Source organism: Oncorhynchus tshawytscha, linkage group LG29, assembly GCF_018296145.1.
Source record: "Oncorhynchus tshawytscha isolate Ot180627B linkage group LG29, Otsh_v2.0, whole genome shotgun sequence".
Taxonomy (NCBI): Eukaryota; Metazoa; Chordata; class Actinopteri; order Salmoniformes; family Salmonidae; genus Oncorhynchus; species Oncorhynchus tshawytscha.
In genome coordinates this window covers 15,501,039-15,520,116 of record NC_056457.1, presented here as the reverse complement: position 1 = coordinate 15,520,116, position 19,078 = coordinate 15,501,039, and the positions used below count along the sequence as shown (strand labels likewise).

The 19,078-nt window shown below is 46.3% G+C and overlaps 1 protein-coding gene across 2 annotated transcripts in view; it reads left to right on the top strand.

Annotated features, from left to right (window-relative positions):
* prex2 (phosphatidylinositol-3,4,5-trisphosphate-dependent Rac exchange factor 2) overlaps window positions 1–19,078 on the top strand; it is a 230,805-nt gene that overhangs the window by 27,119 nt on the left and 184,608 nt on the right. For both annotated transcript variants that reach the window (XM_042308946.1, XM_042308947.1), the window contains exons 2-5: window positions 8,461–8,532; window positions 10,821–10,943; window positions 16,105–16,209; window positions 18,993–19,078. The exon at window positions 18,993–19,078 is cut by the window's right edge and continues 16 nt beyond it. In XM_042308946.1, coding sequence (XP_042164880.1) covers window positions 8,461–8,532; window positions 10,821–10,943; window positions 16,105–16,209; window positions 18,993–19,078 — 386 coding nt within the window. The remainder of the gene's footprint in view (window positions 1–8,460; window positions 8,533–10,820; window positions 10,944–16,104; window positions 16,210–18,992) is intronic.

Genomic DNA, 19,078 nt, shown 5'->3' with positions numbered 1-19,078 from the left:
CAGCCTGTTGTTTGTATCTCCACCACTGGGCCTCGAAGCCTTTTGTCTTCTCTCTGTCTGTTAATAAGGGAGCATTTCAATACACAGTGCATGGTAATTGTCTGGGGCTTGTATTCATAAACCGTCTCAGAGTAGGAATGCTGATCAGTTTTGCGTTTTAGACTGTAATGAATCGCCAGTGGAGGACCTGGTCCGAGATCAGCACTCCAACTCTGAGACACTTTTTGAATACCACCCCCAGTCTATCGCAGCACACTATCCATACCCAACAGCTCTCTCTGCTGTTTCTCAGATAAAGGAGACTGGCTTAGATGTGTTCATGTTTCAGCGGTCGCAGATGGATTGAGTAATTACTGAGTAATGTGTCTCTGTCTCTGGAAGTGGGAAGTGCGTGCTGTTTCCACTGGCCCAGTTAGGACAACAAAGAGCAGCTCAGTGAATGGTCTCTGTCAGGACAAAAGGGCCAGTTCTCCAGGACAGTAGAGTCTGTGAATGAAGCGTCCATTCATCTCATCAAATGCGATATACTATACCTCACCTGTGACCTGGGCCGTAGAATTTCCCCCGTCACAGAGCTCTCTATGGACAGTTTAAGCCAATAGAACGTTGGTTGAAGTTCTGAACTAACATCTGAACAGTAACAAACCTGGAACAGAACTGATAGAGGCATTGCTTTGATACAGTTTAAATGATTATTTCAAATAGTTGTTTTAGTGCTGGGCTGAACCAAAAGCCTTCACACCCTGTCTGTCACTCCCTAGGACCAAGATTGGTGTTTAGCCTAGACCTATGAAACTGACCTTGGTCGAACCGCGTTCCTTTATTAGTTGGGATGCAACAAAGAGAAAGGAGAGGGGAGGGTGGGAAGCTAAAGGAATGGCCAGGCTCCAGAGTTCTGTGATTTCTATGGCGACAGAACGCTTTACCGTAAGAGCGCCAGGCCGTCTGAGACCTGCCTAGTTCCTGAACTAAATGCCAACAGGGCTTTGTGTGAATGGGCTGTTACACAACTCTGGCCCCTCAACTTCTCCTCTCTCCTCTATTAAGCAGAGCTAGGGGTTAGAATGGGCGACAGACTAGCGAGCTGACTCCCTGTGTTAAATCTTTATCTCCGCGTCTCTATGGGAAACAGAGAAGAGAAGGACACTGTGGTCCACTCTGGCACAACACATGGAAGGAGTCCCTAACGGGACACTATTCTATATGGGCCCTGGTCAAAAGTAGTGACCTGCGTAGGGAATAGGTTGCCATTTGGGACGCAGGTTTGAAATCCGTTAGTCAGGTTGCTTCCTGACACCAACGCTAATGTGATGTAACGATCGGACAACAGGACCATGATGGAGATGAACGTGTTTTTTCTACCTGATTGGATACAAAGAACATAAGAGGGAGATGCTGGATGTATGGAGTGTGTTAATGTACTCTGTCTTTTGTGTGTGTGTGTGTGTGTGTGTGTGTGTGTGTGTGTGTGTGTGTGTGTGTGAGTGAGAGAGAGAGAGAATGAAGGATAAAGAGAGGCGTCTTTCACCATGTAACGGCACACATGGTCAGTTTTGGGATGGGAATACTCTCCCTCCCACGCAGAGATGGAGAGCTAAAAGGAAGGCCAGAACACAATAATGCTGCAAATAGTTTTAGAAAAAAGACATGTAAAAGGTCCCATGTTGCAGAAATGAGTTTGAGTCAAGTACAAAGCTACCCTCAACATCTGTTAGCGCAATGTAGGTTAAAACTGTTGAGGGGGGGAGTGTGCAAAAGTAAAGTAACTGTTTGATGTATTACATTGAAAACAGTGTTTTCTGGTCTTTGTGGATATCCTAGTGGTTCTGATAGAGTACAGTGTATTGTACTATCAGAAAGTACTACCATTACAGCATCTCTATTAGGTACTGATACAAATATAATCATCCTTTTGTAGTTTTTTACGGGACCTCTGACTTTTCTAGAATGTTGCCCATGGAAAGTACAGCATATCCCTGTTTGTCTCCTTAGTTCACCTTTACCTTATTGTAGCTCATCTATGGAGCCCATGGCCTATACGTCCCAAATTACACCATATACCCTACATAGTTCACTACTTCTGACCAGAGGTCTTTGGGCACTGGTCAAAAGTAGTGCACTGAATAGGATGCCATTTGGGGTGCATCCCCAAGGAACGGGTTCTGCTCAAAAATCAAACCAGATGTGGTCTATTGAACTAAAGGAACCTCCTTCAAATGGAACCTCGAGACAGACTCTTGTAAAGAATATCTCTGGAAGTCCCCTTACATCCTGGTATTTGAGTATTTATTGAGAACGTCTACCCGTCTGACAGTCCCTTGACTGCGGTCACATAACCATAGGCATGGGCTGAGTCCCATATAGCACCTTACTCCCTACATAGTGCACAAAGTGGTAGATTATAAAGGGAATAGGGTGCCATCTGTCCCGTAGAGGAGCCGTTATAACGTATGCTTTTGATCGGCGGTCAGGTCGGTTCCTTTCCCAGACACAGTGGTTTCCTGCAGAAAGACATCCGCTTCTGGAGAACACTGTGTCTCCTGGGAGTGGAGCGGCCATTGGCTAATGAATACGAGGATTAGAGAGTTCGAGACAGACAGTGCAGGATATGTGGACATGTGTTCCCTATCACTGGGCTGCATGCGTCTGATCCTGAGTCCTTTGTGACTGGTGTGATGCTAGGCTGGCTCAACCATGGTCCCTTGGTGTGGTTAACCCAAGCCCCAGTCCATTGTGACTGGTGTGATGCTAGGCTGGCTCAACCATGGTCTCTTGGTCTGGTTAACCCAAGCCCCAGTCCATTGTGACTGGTGTGATGCTAGGCTGGCTCAACCATGGTCCCTTGGTGTGGTTAACCCAAGCCCCAGTCCATTGTGACTGGTGTGATGCTAGGCTGGCTCAACCATGGTCCCTTGGTGTGGTTAACCCAAGCCCCAGTCCATTGTGACTGGTGTGATGCTAGGCTGGCTCAACCATGGTCCCTTGGTGTGGTTAACCCAAGCCCCAGTCCTTTGTGACTGGTGTGATGCTAGGCTGGCTCAACCATGGTCCCTTGGTGTGGTTAACCCAAGCCCCAGTCCTTTGTGACTGGTGTGATGCTAGGCTGGCTCAACCATGGTCCCTTGGTGTGGTTAACTGGCTCAAGCCCCAGTCCATTGTGACTGGTGTGATGCTAGGCTGGCTCAACCATGGTCCCTTGGTGTGGTTAACCCAAGCCCCAGTCCATTGTGACTGGTGTGATGCTAGGCTGGCTCAACCATGGTCCCTTGGTGTGGTTAACCCAAGCCCCAGTCCTTTGTGACTGGTGTGATGCTAGGCTGGCTCAACCATGGTCCCTTGGTGTGGTTAACCCAAGCCCCAGTCCATTGTGAGTTAGTGATGCAGCTTACATTGAGGAAGAAATTCAGCAACTCTGGGAGGACAGTGGAAAACTGTTAAAACTGATTATAGTTAAAAGCCATCATGATGGCCTGTGGCCTTCATCAGATCCCCCCCCCCCTTCAATTAATGCACCTTGGTTTGAGAGTGAGGTATAGCAGCAGTGGGCCGTTCCCTTTAGTGATGCAGCCATTTCGTTGACAAGCACAAGTCTTCTTTATCTTCCTGAGGAAAAAAACACTGTTGAAGAGGAACTGACGGTTTCTATCCTCCTCATTAGGAAATGCGGGTTTTGGAGGCGTGTTTTGATGTTGGTGTCGTGTGTGTGTGTGTGTGTGTTCGCACATGGGCAGTGTTTGTACATTCACTCTTCCAGAACAGTACAGTTAGTCACTCACCCGTCTAGATAACTTGAAACAGTCTAACCAGGTCTTGTCTGGAAGTAGCCTAGGATAGCTAGCAAACTAGCCAACTTATTGGATTCAATCTGCTGATGTGCGAATGTGACAATTTTGGTTTAACTTTGGAAAGCCCATCTGTGGGGCTAGTTAGGGACCGTCAATACATTACATAATGTAAATGGGACAATATTTTCATGTTGCACACCTTTTAGTTTTCTCATTAAATACTTCAATATTTGTATTTGAATTTCCACAATTTATAGTTGGTTTGAGGTTTTTAAGTCATTGACATTTGGACCTATTGAAATGTACAAATATTGTCCCATGTACGTTGTGTAATTTACTGATGGTCCCTAACTTGCCCCATAGAGAGATCCAAAGTTAAACCAAATATACCACGATCAGTTCCGCACCCATGTGTTGGGCATTACGATCGGGTTGTGTGCTGCCAGCTGTGGGCAGGATTGAAATAAACCCAAACCCAAGAAACTGTTATGTCCCCTAGATTCATAACATCTTGCAAATCTCTGTTTTGGACGATACAGACTTTATTTCGAAATTATCCTATTTACAATTTGTTGTACATTTTGACAGTAGAATACATGTTTTGGACAATCGATGCCACATAGGCCATTTTAAACCAGAGAAGTAGTTTTTTCCCCCCGATACACTCGGATGTTGTTTAACTTGCATAGATCAGATTTAGAACTGCATTGTCTACTACTCAGCAAGTTTGATGTTTTCTTCTGTCTAGTTATAGGCTGTTTGATAAGCATCTGTACTGCCAGTGTTTCATCACAATCTATCTCTCTCTACATAAGCCACCAGAAGCAGTGGATAAATCCTAATTAGCGTCTACAGAATATAAAGTGAAAGTATCAATTATAATTAGACTTCTCAAAAAAAACTGAGTAACAAGGTTTCACGATTATGCTCTCTGTCATACTTTAATGACAAGATGTACACTTTAGATGTAAAAAGGTTCTGCCTTTCCTCACAAATAAACATATCTCGGCTTTATAATTAGCCGAGACTGTCTCTTAAGTCGTACTTTGATGACCTGGAACCTCATCTTGATGTAAATGAACGCCGCTTTCTCACCGAAACATCTCTCCATCTCCCGTCCCTGTCAGACGAATGCGATCGCCTGTAGACGACGACTACGTTCGTGTGTGTAGCTACAGATTAGACCCACACACACACCGACACACACACACAAACACATTAGACTTGCTAATGAGATGCTAATGCTAGTCAGCCTCTCCTCAGTGAGTCTACCAGACGACAGCTACAGAATGGTAATTAGCGTGGAGGAGCGCTTCCACAAAGAGACTGACTATTTAGTCCTTTCCATCTCCATCCACCAGCACACATTCAATTATCCAGGTTGTCTCAAATGGCACCCTATTCCCTACATAATGCACTACTTTTGTCCAGAGCCCGGGTCAGAAATAGTGCACTATGTAGGGTATAAGGTGATATTTGGGACGCAGTTTTCGTCTTTCTTCCTCGTGTGGAGAGCAGAGCTGAGAGCAGAGCTGTTGTGCTGTGCTGTCTCGTAGTCGACTCGGCCATTTCAATTGCTGAGGTGTTTAAAAGTCTAGGCCTTTAAAATCTATGTAATTTAACCCTTAGTTTGTTTAAGAGTGGCAAGACTTTTCTCATAAGTGTTTCCTAGCCTAAGTGCCTCCCATAGTTTGCTTCGTAGGTGGGACACCAAGACCCTTAAAAACACACAGGGGCAGTTTCCCGGAACACACTGTCTAGTCATCCTGGACTAAATAAAGATTTTAAATGGAGATTCTGTGTCGGGGAAACCACCCTTCAGAGTTACACCCCCCTCAGTTTGCAAATTACTGCCGACTGAAACCAGTTGAATTGAATAACATTTGCCGTGGTGCGTCAGTGCATTGTCAGGACTATGTACAAACTAGACTCCATACATCTGCCCAGTAGACTAGGAGCTATAAAAGCATGTCTGTGTTGATAGTGTCATCAACATTCCGTTGGAGCAGTTCTAACAGGAAATGCTTTGGCTTTATATGGTCATTAAGTTTGTCTACAGAAGTTGTTTACATGAGTTATGTCTTATCAGTCAGATTGCCCCCAAGATGAACACCCGATTCCCTCCCTATATAGTGCACTTCTTTTGACCAGGGCCCATAGGGTAGGGTAGTAGCGCACTATATAGGGAATAGGGTGCCATTTGGGACGTTCCCTTACGGCTCAGGCACACCAATAGCATTTGCCGGCCGAAAGTACTTCGCACCTCAAAACAGAGTGCCGGCAGTAATTTGCAAACTGAGTGCAAACCAATTGTACATGTAGAATCGCACGGAAATGTCTGCAGTCAGACAGACGGCCACCAGCAGGTAGTACAGCAGCCCGGTGCGGTGTGTGTGTGGTCTTTTTAGGTCGTCCAGGCTGTCTATGGTCCTCTAAACGACAGACGGCATTACAGGAACCTAATGAGCACTAACTGTTTGTCCAGTTAGACTGCATGCTAGACTCATGGACATGGTATCTTTACCTGCCAGTCTTTAAGTGTGAGAATATGGCTTGTATCCCAAATGGCACCCTATTCCCTGTGTTGTTGCTTTGGATGTTGTCGTTTTTGTGTGGTATAGTACTGGGTAGTGTGAGTCATGAGGTGATTAAAGGGGGGTCGTGTCCTGTTGTCTGTCTCTCCTCCTGACCTTTCCTCCTGACCTTTCCTCCTAGACCTAACCCTGCATGGGCTCCGGGCTTGACCTCCGCTTGTGTCCCAAATGGCAAATCAAATCAAATGTATTTATATAGCCCTTCTTACATCAGCTAATATCTCAAAGTGCTGTACAGAAACCCAGCCTAAAACCCCAAACAGCAAGCAATGCAGGTGTAGAAGCACGGTGGCTAGGAAAAACTCCCTAGAAAGGCCAAAACCTAGGAAGAAACCTAGAGAGGAACGAGGCTATGAGGGGTGGCCAGTCCTCTTCTGGCTGTGCGGGGTGGAGATTTTATAGAACATGGCCAAGATGTTCAAATGTTCATAAATGACCAGAAGGGGCAAATAATAATAATCACAGTGAACAGGTCACCCTATTCCCTAGGGCTCTGGTCAAAAGTAGTGCACTATAACGGGAATAGGTTGTCATGTGGGACACTGCCTGGGTCTCCTGACTGCAGGATCATCTCTCCGACACAGCCTCCTCTGTCCTGTCAACGTGTCACTGCGAAGGGCAGGCTGTACGCTGACCTCCCTCACTTTCTCCCCTTCGACCCCCCCTCACTCACTGCACTCACAAGCAGGATCATCACTCCTTTGTTTATGGAACCTCTAGTCCGTTTGCCTGGCTGACACACAGACCCACATGGTCTGTTATTTTAACCAGGCAACTAGTGTATACCCCATGGAGGTGTTTTTGGAAGGCTTGACACATCATGACATTGTCCTGATTACCAGTAAAGTGTCTTGAGTCGACTTTCAGGGAATATGTGGCAGAATATTGTTAAAGCAGAGGCCACATGGTGGAACATGGAATGGATGTCTGTGCAGCTGATGTAATGGCAGGGAAAGTTTCTCGCCTCTTGCTGAGCTCAGTTACTCATATTTGACAGCACAATATGAGCGCTCGCGGAATGAGAAACGTGAGTCATTCTTAATGTGTGAACGCACAATGGCATTGGGTGGAGTTAAGACTTGAGAGTATGAAAAGCCTGTGCCTTTCTTTTGAACTAAGAGATTTCTCTTTGAGATATGATTTGCTCGGATTTACTTTCATCATCGCTCGCCCAGCATTCGTGACGTGATTTGAGGACATTATCATCTCTCTAATTGAGTGTGCCATATCGTTGATGTGTTGGGTTTTCAACACTTATGGAATCATCTCAAATGGCACCCTGTTCACTTTATAGTGCACTCGTTTTTACCAGGGCCCATAGGGGAATAGGGTGTCATTTGGAACACATCCTCTCTTAACAGAAGGCAGAAATCTGTTTTTTCCTACTGGCTGTCTTTTTCCTTTTCTTGTGAGTTGTTGTAGTTATATGTCTGTCTCCTTCTACTTGAAGTGTAGCCTACAGCTCAAGGCAGGCAGTGTTTCCCAAATGCCAAAGTCTTCCTTGGTTGTGATTTAAGACTTGGTTCTGGCTTGAGAAATAGTTTTAATTCATTTGGTGGGCCTAAAAAAAGGCCCAAAGCTTTAAAGTTGCCTGGTACCCGTTGCATGAAAATGGTTTCGGGAACCAGGATCCTAAGCGAACTGGAGAAAGTCAGAACCCTAACCATTCTCATCCATCAAAATTCACACTGAATAGCCGCCCCCACCTCCTCCCCCAGCGATCATGATTGTGACCTCCTTTGAAAGTTCATGCACTGCATTTATGAAGTGAGCCACATGGATCAGGTGACCATTCTGATGGTTAGCAACTTGCACTGGCACTCTGCAGAGTGTTGCAGCTGTAAGCAGTACAAGAAGGGAAGGGGACTCTGTTCTTTACCTTGGCCTGTGTCCCAAATGACACCCTATTCCCACATGGACCCTGGTCAAAAGTAGTGCACTATACAGGGAATAGGGTGGCATTTGGGACGCGGACGTGCGATGTTAAACTGGCACACTCTAAGAAGAAACCATCACGCGCCAAATGTAATCTAATCTTGGAGGGAGTTAAAAATAATATTTTATTTTTCTCTTCTACTCAGGTGTTTCTCCACCGCCTCAACCAGTATGCAGCCACGAAGATCGACAAGAACGTCACAGAGGAAACCGTTAAGGTGAGTCTTTATTAGTTTAGCCTGGTGATTACATCATAATGACTTAATCTAGTAGTTACTTAATGACTGTGTAATCAAGATCTGTGTAGAAATGTGAGTGGAATGTCAGAAGAATGAGTCCTTTTAGCTGTGTGGCTGAGTATAAACCTTGTTTTCATAACGTTATCCAATAAAAGGCCGGAAATTACAGCCGGAATCCAAATAAAACTCAACGTCTCTAGTTTGAGGGACTCTTTCAACCCAAAATAGATGTTTCTTCTGAATGAGGAAAAAAAATAGCTACTAAGGCCCAGGCATATACAGGAAGCAGCTGTAAATGTAATCTATTTGTATAAATGATTCCGGCTGCGTGAGGGAGTGGGACAATAAAGGATGTGTCGTCGCTGTTGGGATGGTCCTTGTCTATCTGCATGTGTCCCAAATGGCATCCTATTCCCTACCGTGCACTACTTTTGACCAGAGCCTATATGGGTGCAGGGCTCTGGCCAAAAGTAGTGCACTTAGGGTTGCAAAGATACCGGTAGTATACCAAAGTTACCGGAATCTTCAGTAATTTTGTTAATTAACAGATAATCTATGGCAATCTATTGTAACTTTGGTAATTGAATATTGAATACATCATTTAAAAAAAGAGTAATATTTAGTATTCATTTATTATATCTGCCTCCATATTGTCCATGAGTTTCTAGTAGATAGAACATATGGGTCAAGAGAAAATAGCCTAATTCATGAAAACAGCATCTAATCAACACTGGCATTATTTTCAGTTAACTCTGCAACTCTTCCAACTATTGACTGTGTTCACAACTGCCACCAGTGTGACGCCAAAACATTGTCAACAGAAACATATTGACATCAAATAAATATGTGTGTAAAGAAATATAAAGGATATTTCATGCTGAAACCCTCATATTAAACACCAATGGTATTCGCTATGTTGACGGTTTATGTTTAGGATCATGTTTTACAGCTTAGTCCTTCACATTTTATTGAGTTATTTCATATATTTTAGATACGATTAGGCCACACAGAAGGACGTCACAGACACCTGTGATAATATGAAATACCCAATAGGGCCACTTGATGTCCTGTGATAGATTGCATGAGATACCAACATTCTGGTACTGTAATGCAGTTAGAACATTTACCCTCCCTTTGCAACTCAAAGTGCACTATATATAGAGAGTATAATGTTATTTAGGGTCAGACTCCACTCTGTGGGCTTTGCTTATTCTGGAAGTTAAACATGCATTGGCGGAGGAGGGCCTACGTGTTCCTGTGTCCTGTGTTTTGGAACATGCTGTGAGAACACTGGGGGGCAGGGGAGGAGTCTGGGGGAACAAGGTCAGACGGAGGTCAGGGTTCTAGAATGTCTTGGTTGTTGCTAACTAACAGCTGTCCTGCTCCAATTTGCCATAGACCCTTACTGTACTGGAACACTCCAGAGTGGAGAAGATACAGAACGGATACAAATATGATTCCATATACTGCTTGATGTAAGAATCATGTCAGGTACAGGCTTTCAATTTCGGTCTCTTGGGCGTTGTATACTGTCGCACCCACAGAGTGCATAGTCCTCTTCCCCCTTAAGTTAGGGCAGTCCACCATAGGCACTATAGGCCCCCCTCCCCATCCACAATCAGACCATTACTTTGTGCTTAAGCATTGCCACATAAATTACATGAAAGCACAAAATAACACAATCCCACATAAAGGCTAAGTACAGCGTTCCATATGACAGAGCATATAAAATGTCTCTCCGTGAACAATTGTCTCCCTTTCCAGTGTTTTCACAAATGCTAATTTCCTCTCTCAACTCTAGAATTATAAGATGAAGTCAAGTCTGGGACTATTTCAAAGAAACCTCATCCGTTGTTCTGTGACTTCTGTCTCCCTCCGAGCCCCAGGCAAAATGCGCTCGTTCTCTCTCGCTCTCTTTCTCTCTCGTCTGTCGTGCCCCAAAATATTTAAAACGTTGTATTTTCCCCTAATCGTCTTCCCTCGCGACGAGTGGACTGAAAAGAGTGGGTCTTTATGGTCCAAATATCTCCACATTGTTCTCTTGCCTACCAGGTTCATGAGCAGATAGCTGATCACGAAGGCAGGATACTGATCAAAGGATACTGTATGTGTTGACCTGTTTGGACACACTCCTTGTCCTTGCTTGGCTAGGGTTTCATGTCCTAACGTTTCCATGGTTATGTTTTGTCAATGTTTTTGTATGTGTGCCCCCTCCAGATGTTAGTGTTCTGTCCCCTGGTGTTACAGTGTATTCTGTCCCCCTCTAGGTGCTGTTCTCTAACCTGGAGGAAATCCTGTCTGTGCACCGTAACTTCCTGTCCATGGTAGAAGAGCTGCTGCAGCCAGACCCCCACGCTCACCACGAAGTGGGCCGCTGCTTCCTGCACTTTGTGAGTCTCACAGGTCTCCGTATCGCTCTTGTCAAACCATGCTAGGAATGAAGACCGAATAGTGCTTTCTAACCACAAAAGAATGATTTTTTTTGTATCACTACCCACAGTAGCTCACTCACTGACTAGAGCAGTGATTCTCGAACAGTGGGTTGTGTCTGATTCCATCTGGGAGGCCGCTTAAGATGAGCTCAGAAATGTTGTTGATCAGTCTTTAAAAAAAAATCCGGGTCACAATACAATTTAAAGTGCTTTAGATGAGTCGCGGCTCGAACAAGTTAGAGAGCGAAGGAGTTTCAAACCCCGTCTTAACCAGGCCCATTCTCTCCGAGTCGGCTAATCTCCCTGGCTGCGTCCCAAATTACATCCTATTTATTTTCTAGTGCACTACTGGTGACCAGGGCCCATAGGGAAAAGTTGGGACATACTGCACCTATTACCCATGGTTTCAGCGTAGGCTAATCTCTCTGTGTTAGTACAGGCCAGAGAGGAAGATAAGATGAGATTCAACACTTCAGATTGACTATCTCCTGTGCAGGCCGTATACTGCTCTGATGTAGCCCCTCTGTCGTAGATTAGATTTATCCTAGCTCTTTGATGCTGAGCTGAGCTGGGATATGGACCACTATATGATCTAAGGTTTCTGTAGGCCGTAAATCTCGAGTAGATGTCTGAATGTTGACCCTCTCCTCAGTGGGTTACTATATTCTACAAAGGACCTGTAACAGGTCTTCTTCAAAGCTAGTTCTCCTCAAAGTGACACCACGACAGGGATGGGTTTTAACAGGTGACAAACTGTTTTTTCATTTATTTACAGTTCAAGTCGGAAGTTTACATACACTTAGGTTGGAGTCATTAACTTGTTTTTCATCTACTCCACAAATTTCTTGTTAACAAACTATCGTTTCGGGCACGTCGGTTGGACATCTACTTTGTGCATAACACAAGTCATTTTTCCAACAATAGTTTACAGACAGATTATTTCACTTATAATTCACTGTATCACAATTCCAGTGGGTCAGAAGTTTACATACACTAAGTTGACTGTGCCTTTAAACAGCTTGGCAAATTCCAGAAAATTATGTCATGGCTTTAGAAGCTTCTGATAGTGACATCATTTGAGTCAATTGGAGGTATACCTGTGGATGTATTTCAAGGCCTACCTTCAAACTCAGTGCCTCTTTGCTTGACATCATGGGAAAATCAAAAGAAATCAGCCTCAGAAAAATAATTGTAGACCTCCACAAGTCTGGTTCATCCTTGAGAGCAATTTCCTAACGCCTGAAGGTTCCACATTCATCTGTACAAACAATAGTACGCAAGTATAAACACCATGGGACCACGCAGCCGCCATACCGCTCCTAGAGATGAATGTACTTTGGTGAGAAAAGTGCAAATCAATCCCAGAACAACAGCAAAAGACCTTGTGAAGATACTGGAGGAAACCGGTACAAAAGCATCTATATCCACAGTAAAACAAGTCATATATAGACATAACCTGAAATGCTGCTCAGCAAGGAAGAAGCCACTGCTCCAAAACCACCATACAACCACCATACTGTACATGGGGACAAAGATCATACTTTTTGGAGAAATGTCCTCTGGTCTGATGAAACAAAAATAGAACTGTTTGGCCATAATGACCATTGTTATGTTTGGAGGAGAAAGGGGGAGGCTTGCAAGCCGAAGAACACCATCCCAACCGTGAAGCACGGGGGTGGCAGCATCATGTTGCGATGGTGCTTTGCTGCAGGAGGGACTGGTGCACTTCACAAACTAGATGGCATCATGAGGCAGGCAAATTATGTGGATATATAAGTTAAAGCTTGGTCGCAAATGGGTCTTCCAAATTGACAATGACCCCAAGCATACTTCCAAAGTTGAGGCAAAATGGCTTAAGGACAACAAAGTCAAGGTATTGGAGTTGCCATCACAAAGCCCTGACCTCAATCCTGGGCAGAACTGAAAAATCGTGTGCAAGCAAGGAGGCCTACAAACCTGACTCAGTTACACCAGCTCTGTCAGGAGGAATGGGACAAAATTCACCCAATTCACCTTATTGTGGGAAGCTTGTGGAAGGCTACCTGAAATGTTTGACCCAAGTTAAACATTTTAAAGGCAATGCTACCAAATACTAATTGTGTATGTAAACTTCTGACCCACTGGGAATGTCATGAAAGAAATAAAAGCGGAAATAAATCATTCTCTCTACTATTATTGACATTTTACATTCTTAAAATAAAGTGGTGATCCTAACTGACCTAAAACAGAGAATTTGTACTTGGATTAAATGTCAGGTATTGTGAAAAACTGAGTTTAAATGTATTTGGCTAAGGTGTATGTAAACTTCCAACTTCAACTTTAAATATGTATTTGTTTTACATTTAATTCAATTAGAGCGACTTACGGGAGCAATTAGGGTTGATCGCCTTGCTCAATGGCACATCGGCACATTTCTTTCACTTTGTCGGCTTGGGGATTCGAACCAGCCACCTTTCGGTTACTGGCCCGACGCTAGGCTACCTGCCACCCCTATGACCTTGTGTACCTTCCAAATGGCACCCTGTTCCCTATATAGTGCACCACTTTTAACCAGAGCTCTCTGGGTCTACTCTCTATTTAGGGAATAGGGTGCCATTACAGACTCAACCCATGTGGTATCAATGGTATAAGCAATGGTCTTTAGAAATCACCCTCATGGCTGTTTTGTGAAAGTCCAGTCATTTAGAGTCTAACCTGCATGACTCTGTGGTCGCTCACATGACCATGGCTGATGATCTTGTGTCAGACTACCCAGCAGGGAGGCTACTGTGGTCTGTTCTCTCTCTCTGGAGCTTATTACACCTATTTCAAAGAAACCTTGTCCATTGTTCGGTGACTTCTCTCTCCCTTCGAGCCCCAGACAAATTCTCTCTGTCTCTCTCACTCACTTTCTTTCTCCTCAGTGATTGAGGTATCTTGCTGTAAGACAGAGTTCCTAGAAAGAGAGGAATTGTGAAATCTCTCTCTACTTCAGCTGAGGGGAAAACCCTGGTGGGATCTGAGTGGGAGTGGGTTCTCATAGTAGAATCTCAGCTCTAATCGTTCCAATATGGAATAAGTTATGAAAAACAGTTTTTGATTTCAACATGGTCTTAACACCCTGCTTGTCAAAGCTGGTTCTATCCTCACCATTGGTCGAATCCTTTCTTGAGGTCTGCACAAGAGGTCTTCATGAGTCCAAAAAGTTGGACCCATTCCGAAATGGACCTGGGGCTTTCTGACCCGGACCCGATATGCATCAATTTTTTTCTTTATATAGAGACCCCTTCCGAATGGACCCAAAGATAACTAGACCCGTTCCATATAGACCTGGTTGGATCTAGACCCGGGTCCGATCTGGGTGAGGGAAGCAGCAGAAAATAGATATTTTTTAAGCTACTTTTATTAACCGGAGCTGATGGAGGGAGAGAGGTGCCGCTCTAGCAGGCGGGGAGGGGCCTTGCTGTGAGCGAGTCACAGGGTGAGCAGGGAGGAGGGAGGGAGAGACAAGAGACAGCAATCAAGGGGAAAGGGAAAGAGAGATACCTAGTCAGTTGTACAACTGAAATGTGTCTTCCTCATTTAACCTCTGGATCAGAGGGGTGCGGAGGGCTGCCTTTATCGACATCCACGTCATTGGCGCCTGGGGAACCAAGCCGACTCGCGCTTTAGTCGACTAATAGCTGTCATAGTTAGGTTGTTTATCATCAAACATGATTGCATCATACCTGCCTTGACTGCATCAAACCTGCAGAAGCTAGTTAAGCTAGCCAACGTTAGCTAGCTAGGCTAACTGAGGCTGCAGTGCGTGTGCTTTCTCATCCTACAGTTTACCCATAACAACAACTCCATTCAGTATGTTAAGTAGCAGCCCACCTGTTCGCTCCTGGTCGTTGTAACCTATCCTTCTCCTTTTAACTTTTTAATTCTTTCATTTTAATTTCGTCTTCCATTTAGATTTTTAAGATATCTCCTAACTTTTGCTCCACACAGAGAAAGGCTCTATGACTGTAGCCTTCTGCCACTTTGATGACTTATGATTGGTCAACAACAAGCTACACGCTCCACTCTGGTGAGAAGCAGGAGCGGTAGCAGGAGTGATAAAATGTCTCTCTCGCTCTACTGCAGTGGTCGTGTTCAGATCCGTACGAGCCCTTCGTGATAAGTCAGTTAAAATTACACATACCTGAGACCAGTGACAATTGTGAATTCTGGATCCCGACCCGCTCGGGCCCCGGACTGGGTCTCAGGCATTTGGGTACAGGTGGATCCGTGAAGACCTCTAGTCTGATTTATGCCATCGATCTGAAGATTATTTAGGCAATAGGATGCCAATGGGGCCTCAAACTGGGGTGACAGGGTAGCCTAGTGGTTAGAGCGTTGGACTAGGGACCGGAAGGTTGCAAGTTCAAACCCCTGAGCTGACAAGGTACAAATCTGTCGTTCTGCCCCTGAACAGGCAGTTAACCCACTGTTCCTAGGCCGTCATTGAAAATAAGAATTTGTTCTTAACTGACTTGCCTGCTTAAATAAAGGTAAAATAAAAACTAAAAAAACTCAACTCAGGACCTTGAAGCCAGTTCCACTGTATGTTTTCATCGTTCCCCTCTAATCAAGGACTGATTTACTTGTTTGCAATGAATTATCAGGTAGAACAGAAAACCTGCAGGCTCCGGACCTCGTAGGGTAAGAGTACCCCTGCCATAGGGCATCTATTTATGCGCATTGATCAGAAATTAGGATGTGGCCCTCCATTCATTTTGGTTTAGTATGAGAACCCATCGAGGTTTGATCTGAGTAGGTGTAGACTGTGCTGTTCGGTAGTAATGATGATTTATAGGCCATGTCTCTGTGCAGTATCCTTCAGAGAATGACTGGGGTGTTACAAGCATGTGAAGTCATGGGAAGAGGGGTTTGTCACGATGCATACATGTGGCATCAAGATAGATGACAGGATAGGGCAACATGTCCTCTCTCTCACTCCCTTTCTCTGTCTCTCTGTCTTTCTCCCTTTCTCTGTCTCTCTGTCTTTCTCTCTCTCTCTGTCTTTATGTCTTTCTCTCTCTCTCTCTCTGTCTTTATGTCTCTCTCTCTCTCTCTCTCTCTGTCTTTCTGTCTCTCTCTCTCTTTCTCTCTCCAGAGGAGTGGTTTTCAGATCTATGATGAGTACTGTGGGAACCATGAGAAAGCTCAGAGATTGCTGCTGGAACTCAACAAAATCAGGACCGTCAGAACATGCTTACTGGTGAGGAACCGTGTGTGTGTGTGTGTGTGTGTGTGTGTGATCTTTCCGGCCTCTCATTTAACTCAGTGTGTGCTGTTTAAGGTTGTTCTCCATGCTATACACATATCCCTCCGGGCTTTATGGGTAATGTAATGCTACTCCTTCTCACCCCTCCAGTCTTTCACAACCGTATCACTCCATACATTCACTCCTGTTACAAGAGCTCTATAAAAACCCTGGGACTTACAGCAGTGTCCGCCTTCGGGAAGATACTCTATCTAAAAAAAAAACATATTAGCTTCAACCACATACATCTGCAGAGTCATGTTGTGGTATTGTAGAGGGCTATTTCTGGTAGTTGATCATATGAGAAGTACACACATCTCGGCTGTAAGTGGAAGGGGAGCTCTATATGATTGAGCGTTGTTTTTGAACCCAGCAGGAAGAGGGTGTGTGTGTCTCAGCGGGGTTAGAGTGGTCTTAATTGAATGCGATTTAATGGAGGTTTTATGGCCTTGGCTTCGGCGGGACCTTCCTGGCTGCTTGCATCAGCCCCGTGAGGGTCGTGTTACCCTCATAACCTCCATCTAACCCTGGGCTCATAGTACTTGGGTTACCCCCCTGACCTCCAGTCCACTCTGGGCTTAAAAGCCTTGGCTAACCCTCCTAACCTCCAGAACTCCAGTCAACCTTTGCCCTACTGGAGGGCCCACTGACTGAAAGCCTGTCCAGTGTTTTATGTAGTGAGAAGGATGTAATTTAACACTATTTCACAACCATTAATGAAAGAGAATGAGGTTACTCCCCAACCCCTGTAGGTTACCCCGTAACCTCCCCTCAACCCCTGGAGGTTACCCCGTAACCTCCCCTTAAGCCCTGGAGGTTACCCCGTAACCTCCCCTTAAGCCCTGGAGGTTACCCCGTAACCTCCCTTAACCCCTGGAGGTTACCCCGTAACCTGCCCTCAACCCCTGGAGGTTACCCCGTAACCTCCCCTTCAACCCCTGGAGGTTACCTCGTAACCTCCCCTCAACCCCTGGAGGTTACCTTGTAACCTCCCCTCAACCCCCGGAGGTAACCCGTAACCTCCCCTCAACCCCTGGAGGTTACCCCGTAACCTCCCCTCAACCCCTGGAGGTTACCCCTTAACCTCCCCTCAACCCCTGGAGGTTACCCCGTAACCTCCCCTCAACCCCTGGAGGTTACCCCGTAACCCTCCCTCAACCCCTGGAGGTTACCCCGTAACCTCCCCTCAACCCCTGGAGGTTACCCCGTAACCTCCCCTCAACCCCTGGAGGTTACCCCGTAACCTCCCCTCAACCCCCGGAGGTAACCCGTAACCTCCCTCAACCCCTGGAGGTTACCCCGTAACCTCCCCTCAACCCCTGGAGGTTACCCCTTAACCTCCCCTCAACCCCTGGAGGTTACCCCGTAACCTCCCCTCAACCCCTGGAGGTTACCCCGTAACCCTTCCTCAGCCCCTGTAGGTTACCCCGTAACCCTTCCTCAGCCCCTGGAGGTTACCCCGTAACCTCCCCTCAACCCCTGGAGGTTACCCTGTAACCTCCCCTCAACCCCTGGGGTTATCTCCCCTCAACCCCTGTAGGTTACCCCGTAACCTCCCCTCAACCCCTGTAGGTTACCCCGTAACCTCCCCTCAACCCCTGGAGGTTACCCCGTAACCTCCCCTCAACCCCTGGAGGTTACCCCGTAACCTCCCCTCAACCCCTGGAGGTTACCCTGGAGGTTACCCTGTAACCTCCCTCAACCCCTGGAGGTTACCCCGTAACCTCCTCAACCCCTGGAGGTTACCCCCTCAACCCCTGGAGGTTACCCTGTAATCTCCCCTCAACCCCTGGAGGTTACCCTGTAATCTCCCCTCAACCCCTGGAGGTTACCCCGTAACCTCCCCTCAACCCCTGGAGGTTACCCTGTAATCTCCCCTCAACCCCTGGAGGTTACCCCGTAACCTCCCCTCAACCCCTGGAGGTTACCCCGTAACCTCCCCTCAACCCCTGGAGGTTACCCCGTAACCTCCCCTCAACCCCTGGAGGTTACCCTGTAATCTCCCCTCAACCCCTGGAGGTTACCCTGTAATCTCCCCTCAACCCCTGGAGGTTACCCCGTAATCTCCCCTCAACCCCTGGAGGTTACCCTGTAACCTCCCCTCAACCCCTGGAGGTTACCCTGTAACCTCCCTCAACCCCTGGAGATTACCCTGTAACCTCCCTCAACCCCTGGAGGTTACACTGTAATCTCCCTCAACCCCTGGAGGTTACCCTGTAACCTCCCCTCAACCCCTGGAGGTTACCCTGTAACCTCCCTCAACCCCTGGAGGTTACCCTGTAATCCCCCTCAACCCCTGGAGGTTACCCTGTAATCTCCCTCAACCCCTGGAGGTTACCCTGTAACCTCCCTCAACCCCTGGAGGTTACCCTGTAATCTCCCCTCAACCCCTGGAGGTTACCCTGTAATCAACCCCTGGAGGTTACCCTGTAATCTCCCTCAACCCCTGGAGGTTACCCTGTAATCTCCCCTCAGCCCCTGGAGGTTACCCCGTAATCTCCCCTCAACCCCTGGAGGTTACCCCGTAACCTCCCCTCAACCCCTGGAGGTTACCCCGTAACCTCCCCTCAACCCCTGGAGGTTACCCTGTAATCTCCCCTCAACCCCTGGAGGTTACCCTGTAATCTCCCCTCAACCCTGGCCTATGGCCCCGTTGATCGTTTAAAAGAAGGCAAACGGAGGGGAGGTGAACAGGTGACTGATACTAATGTCCACATCGTCTCCTTTGCTCCTGTTAGAACTGTATGTTGCTGGGGGGCAGGAAGAATACAGAGGTTCCATTGGAGGGCTACCTGGTCGCTCCCATTCAGAGGATCTGCAAGTA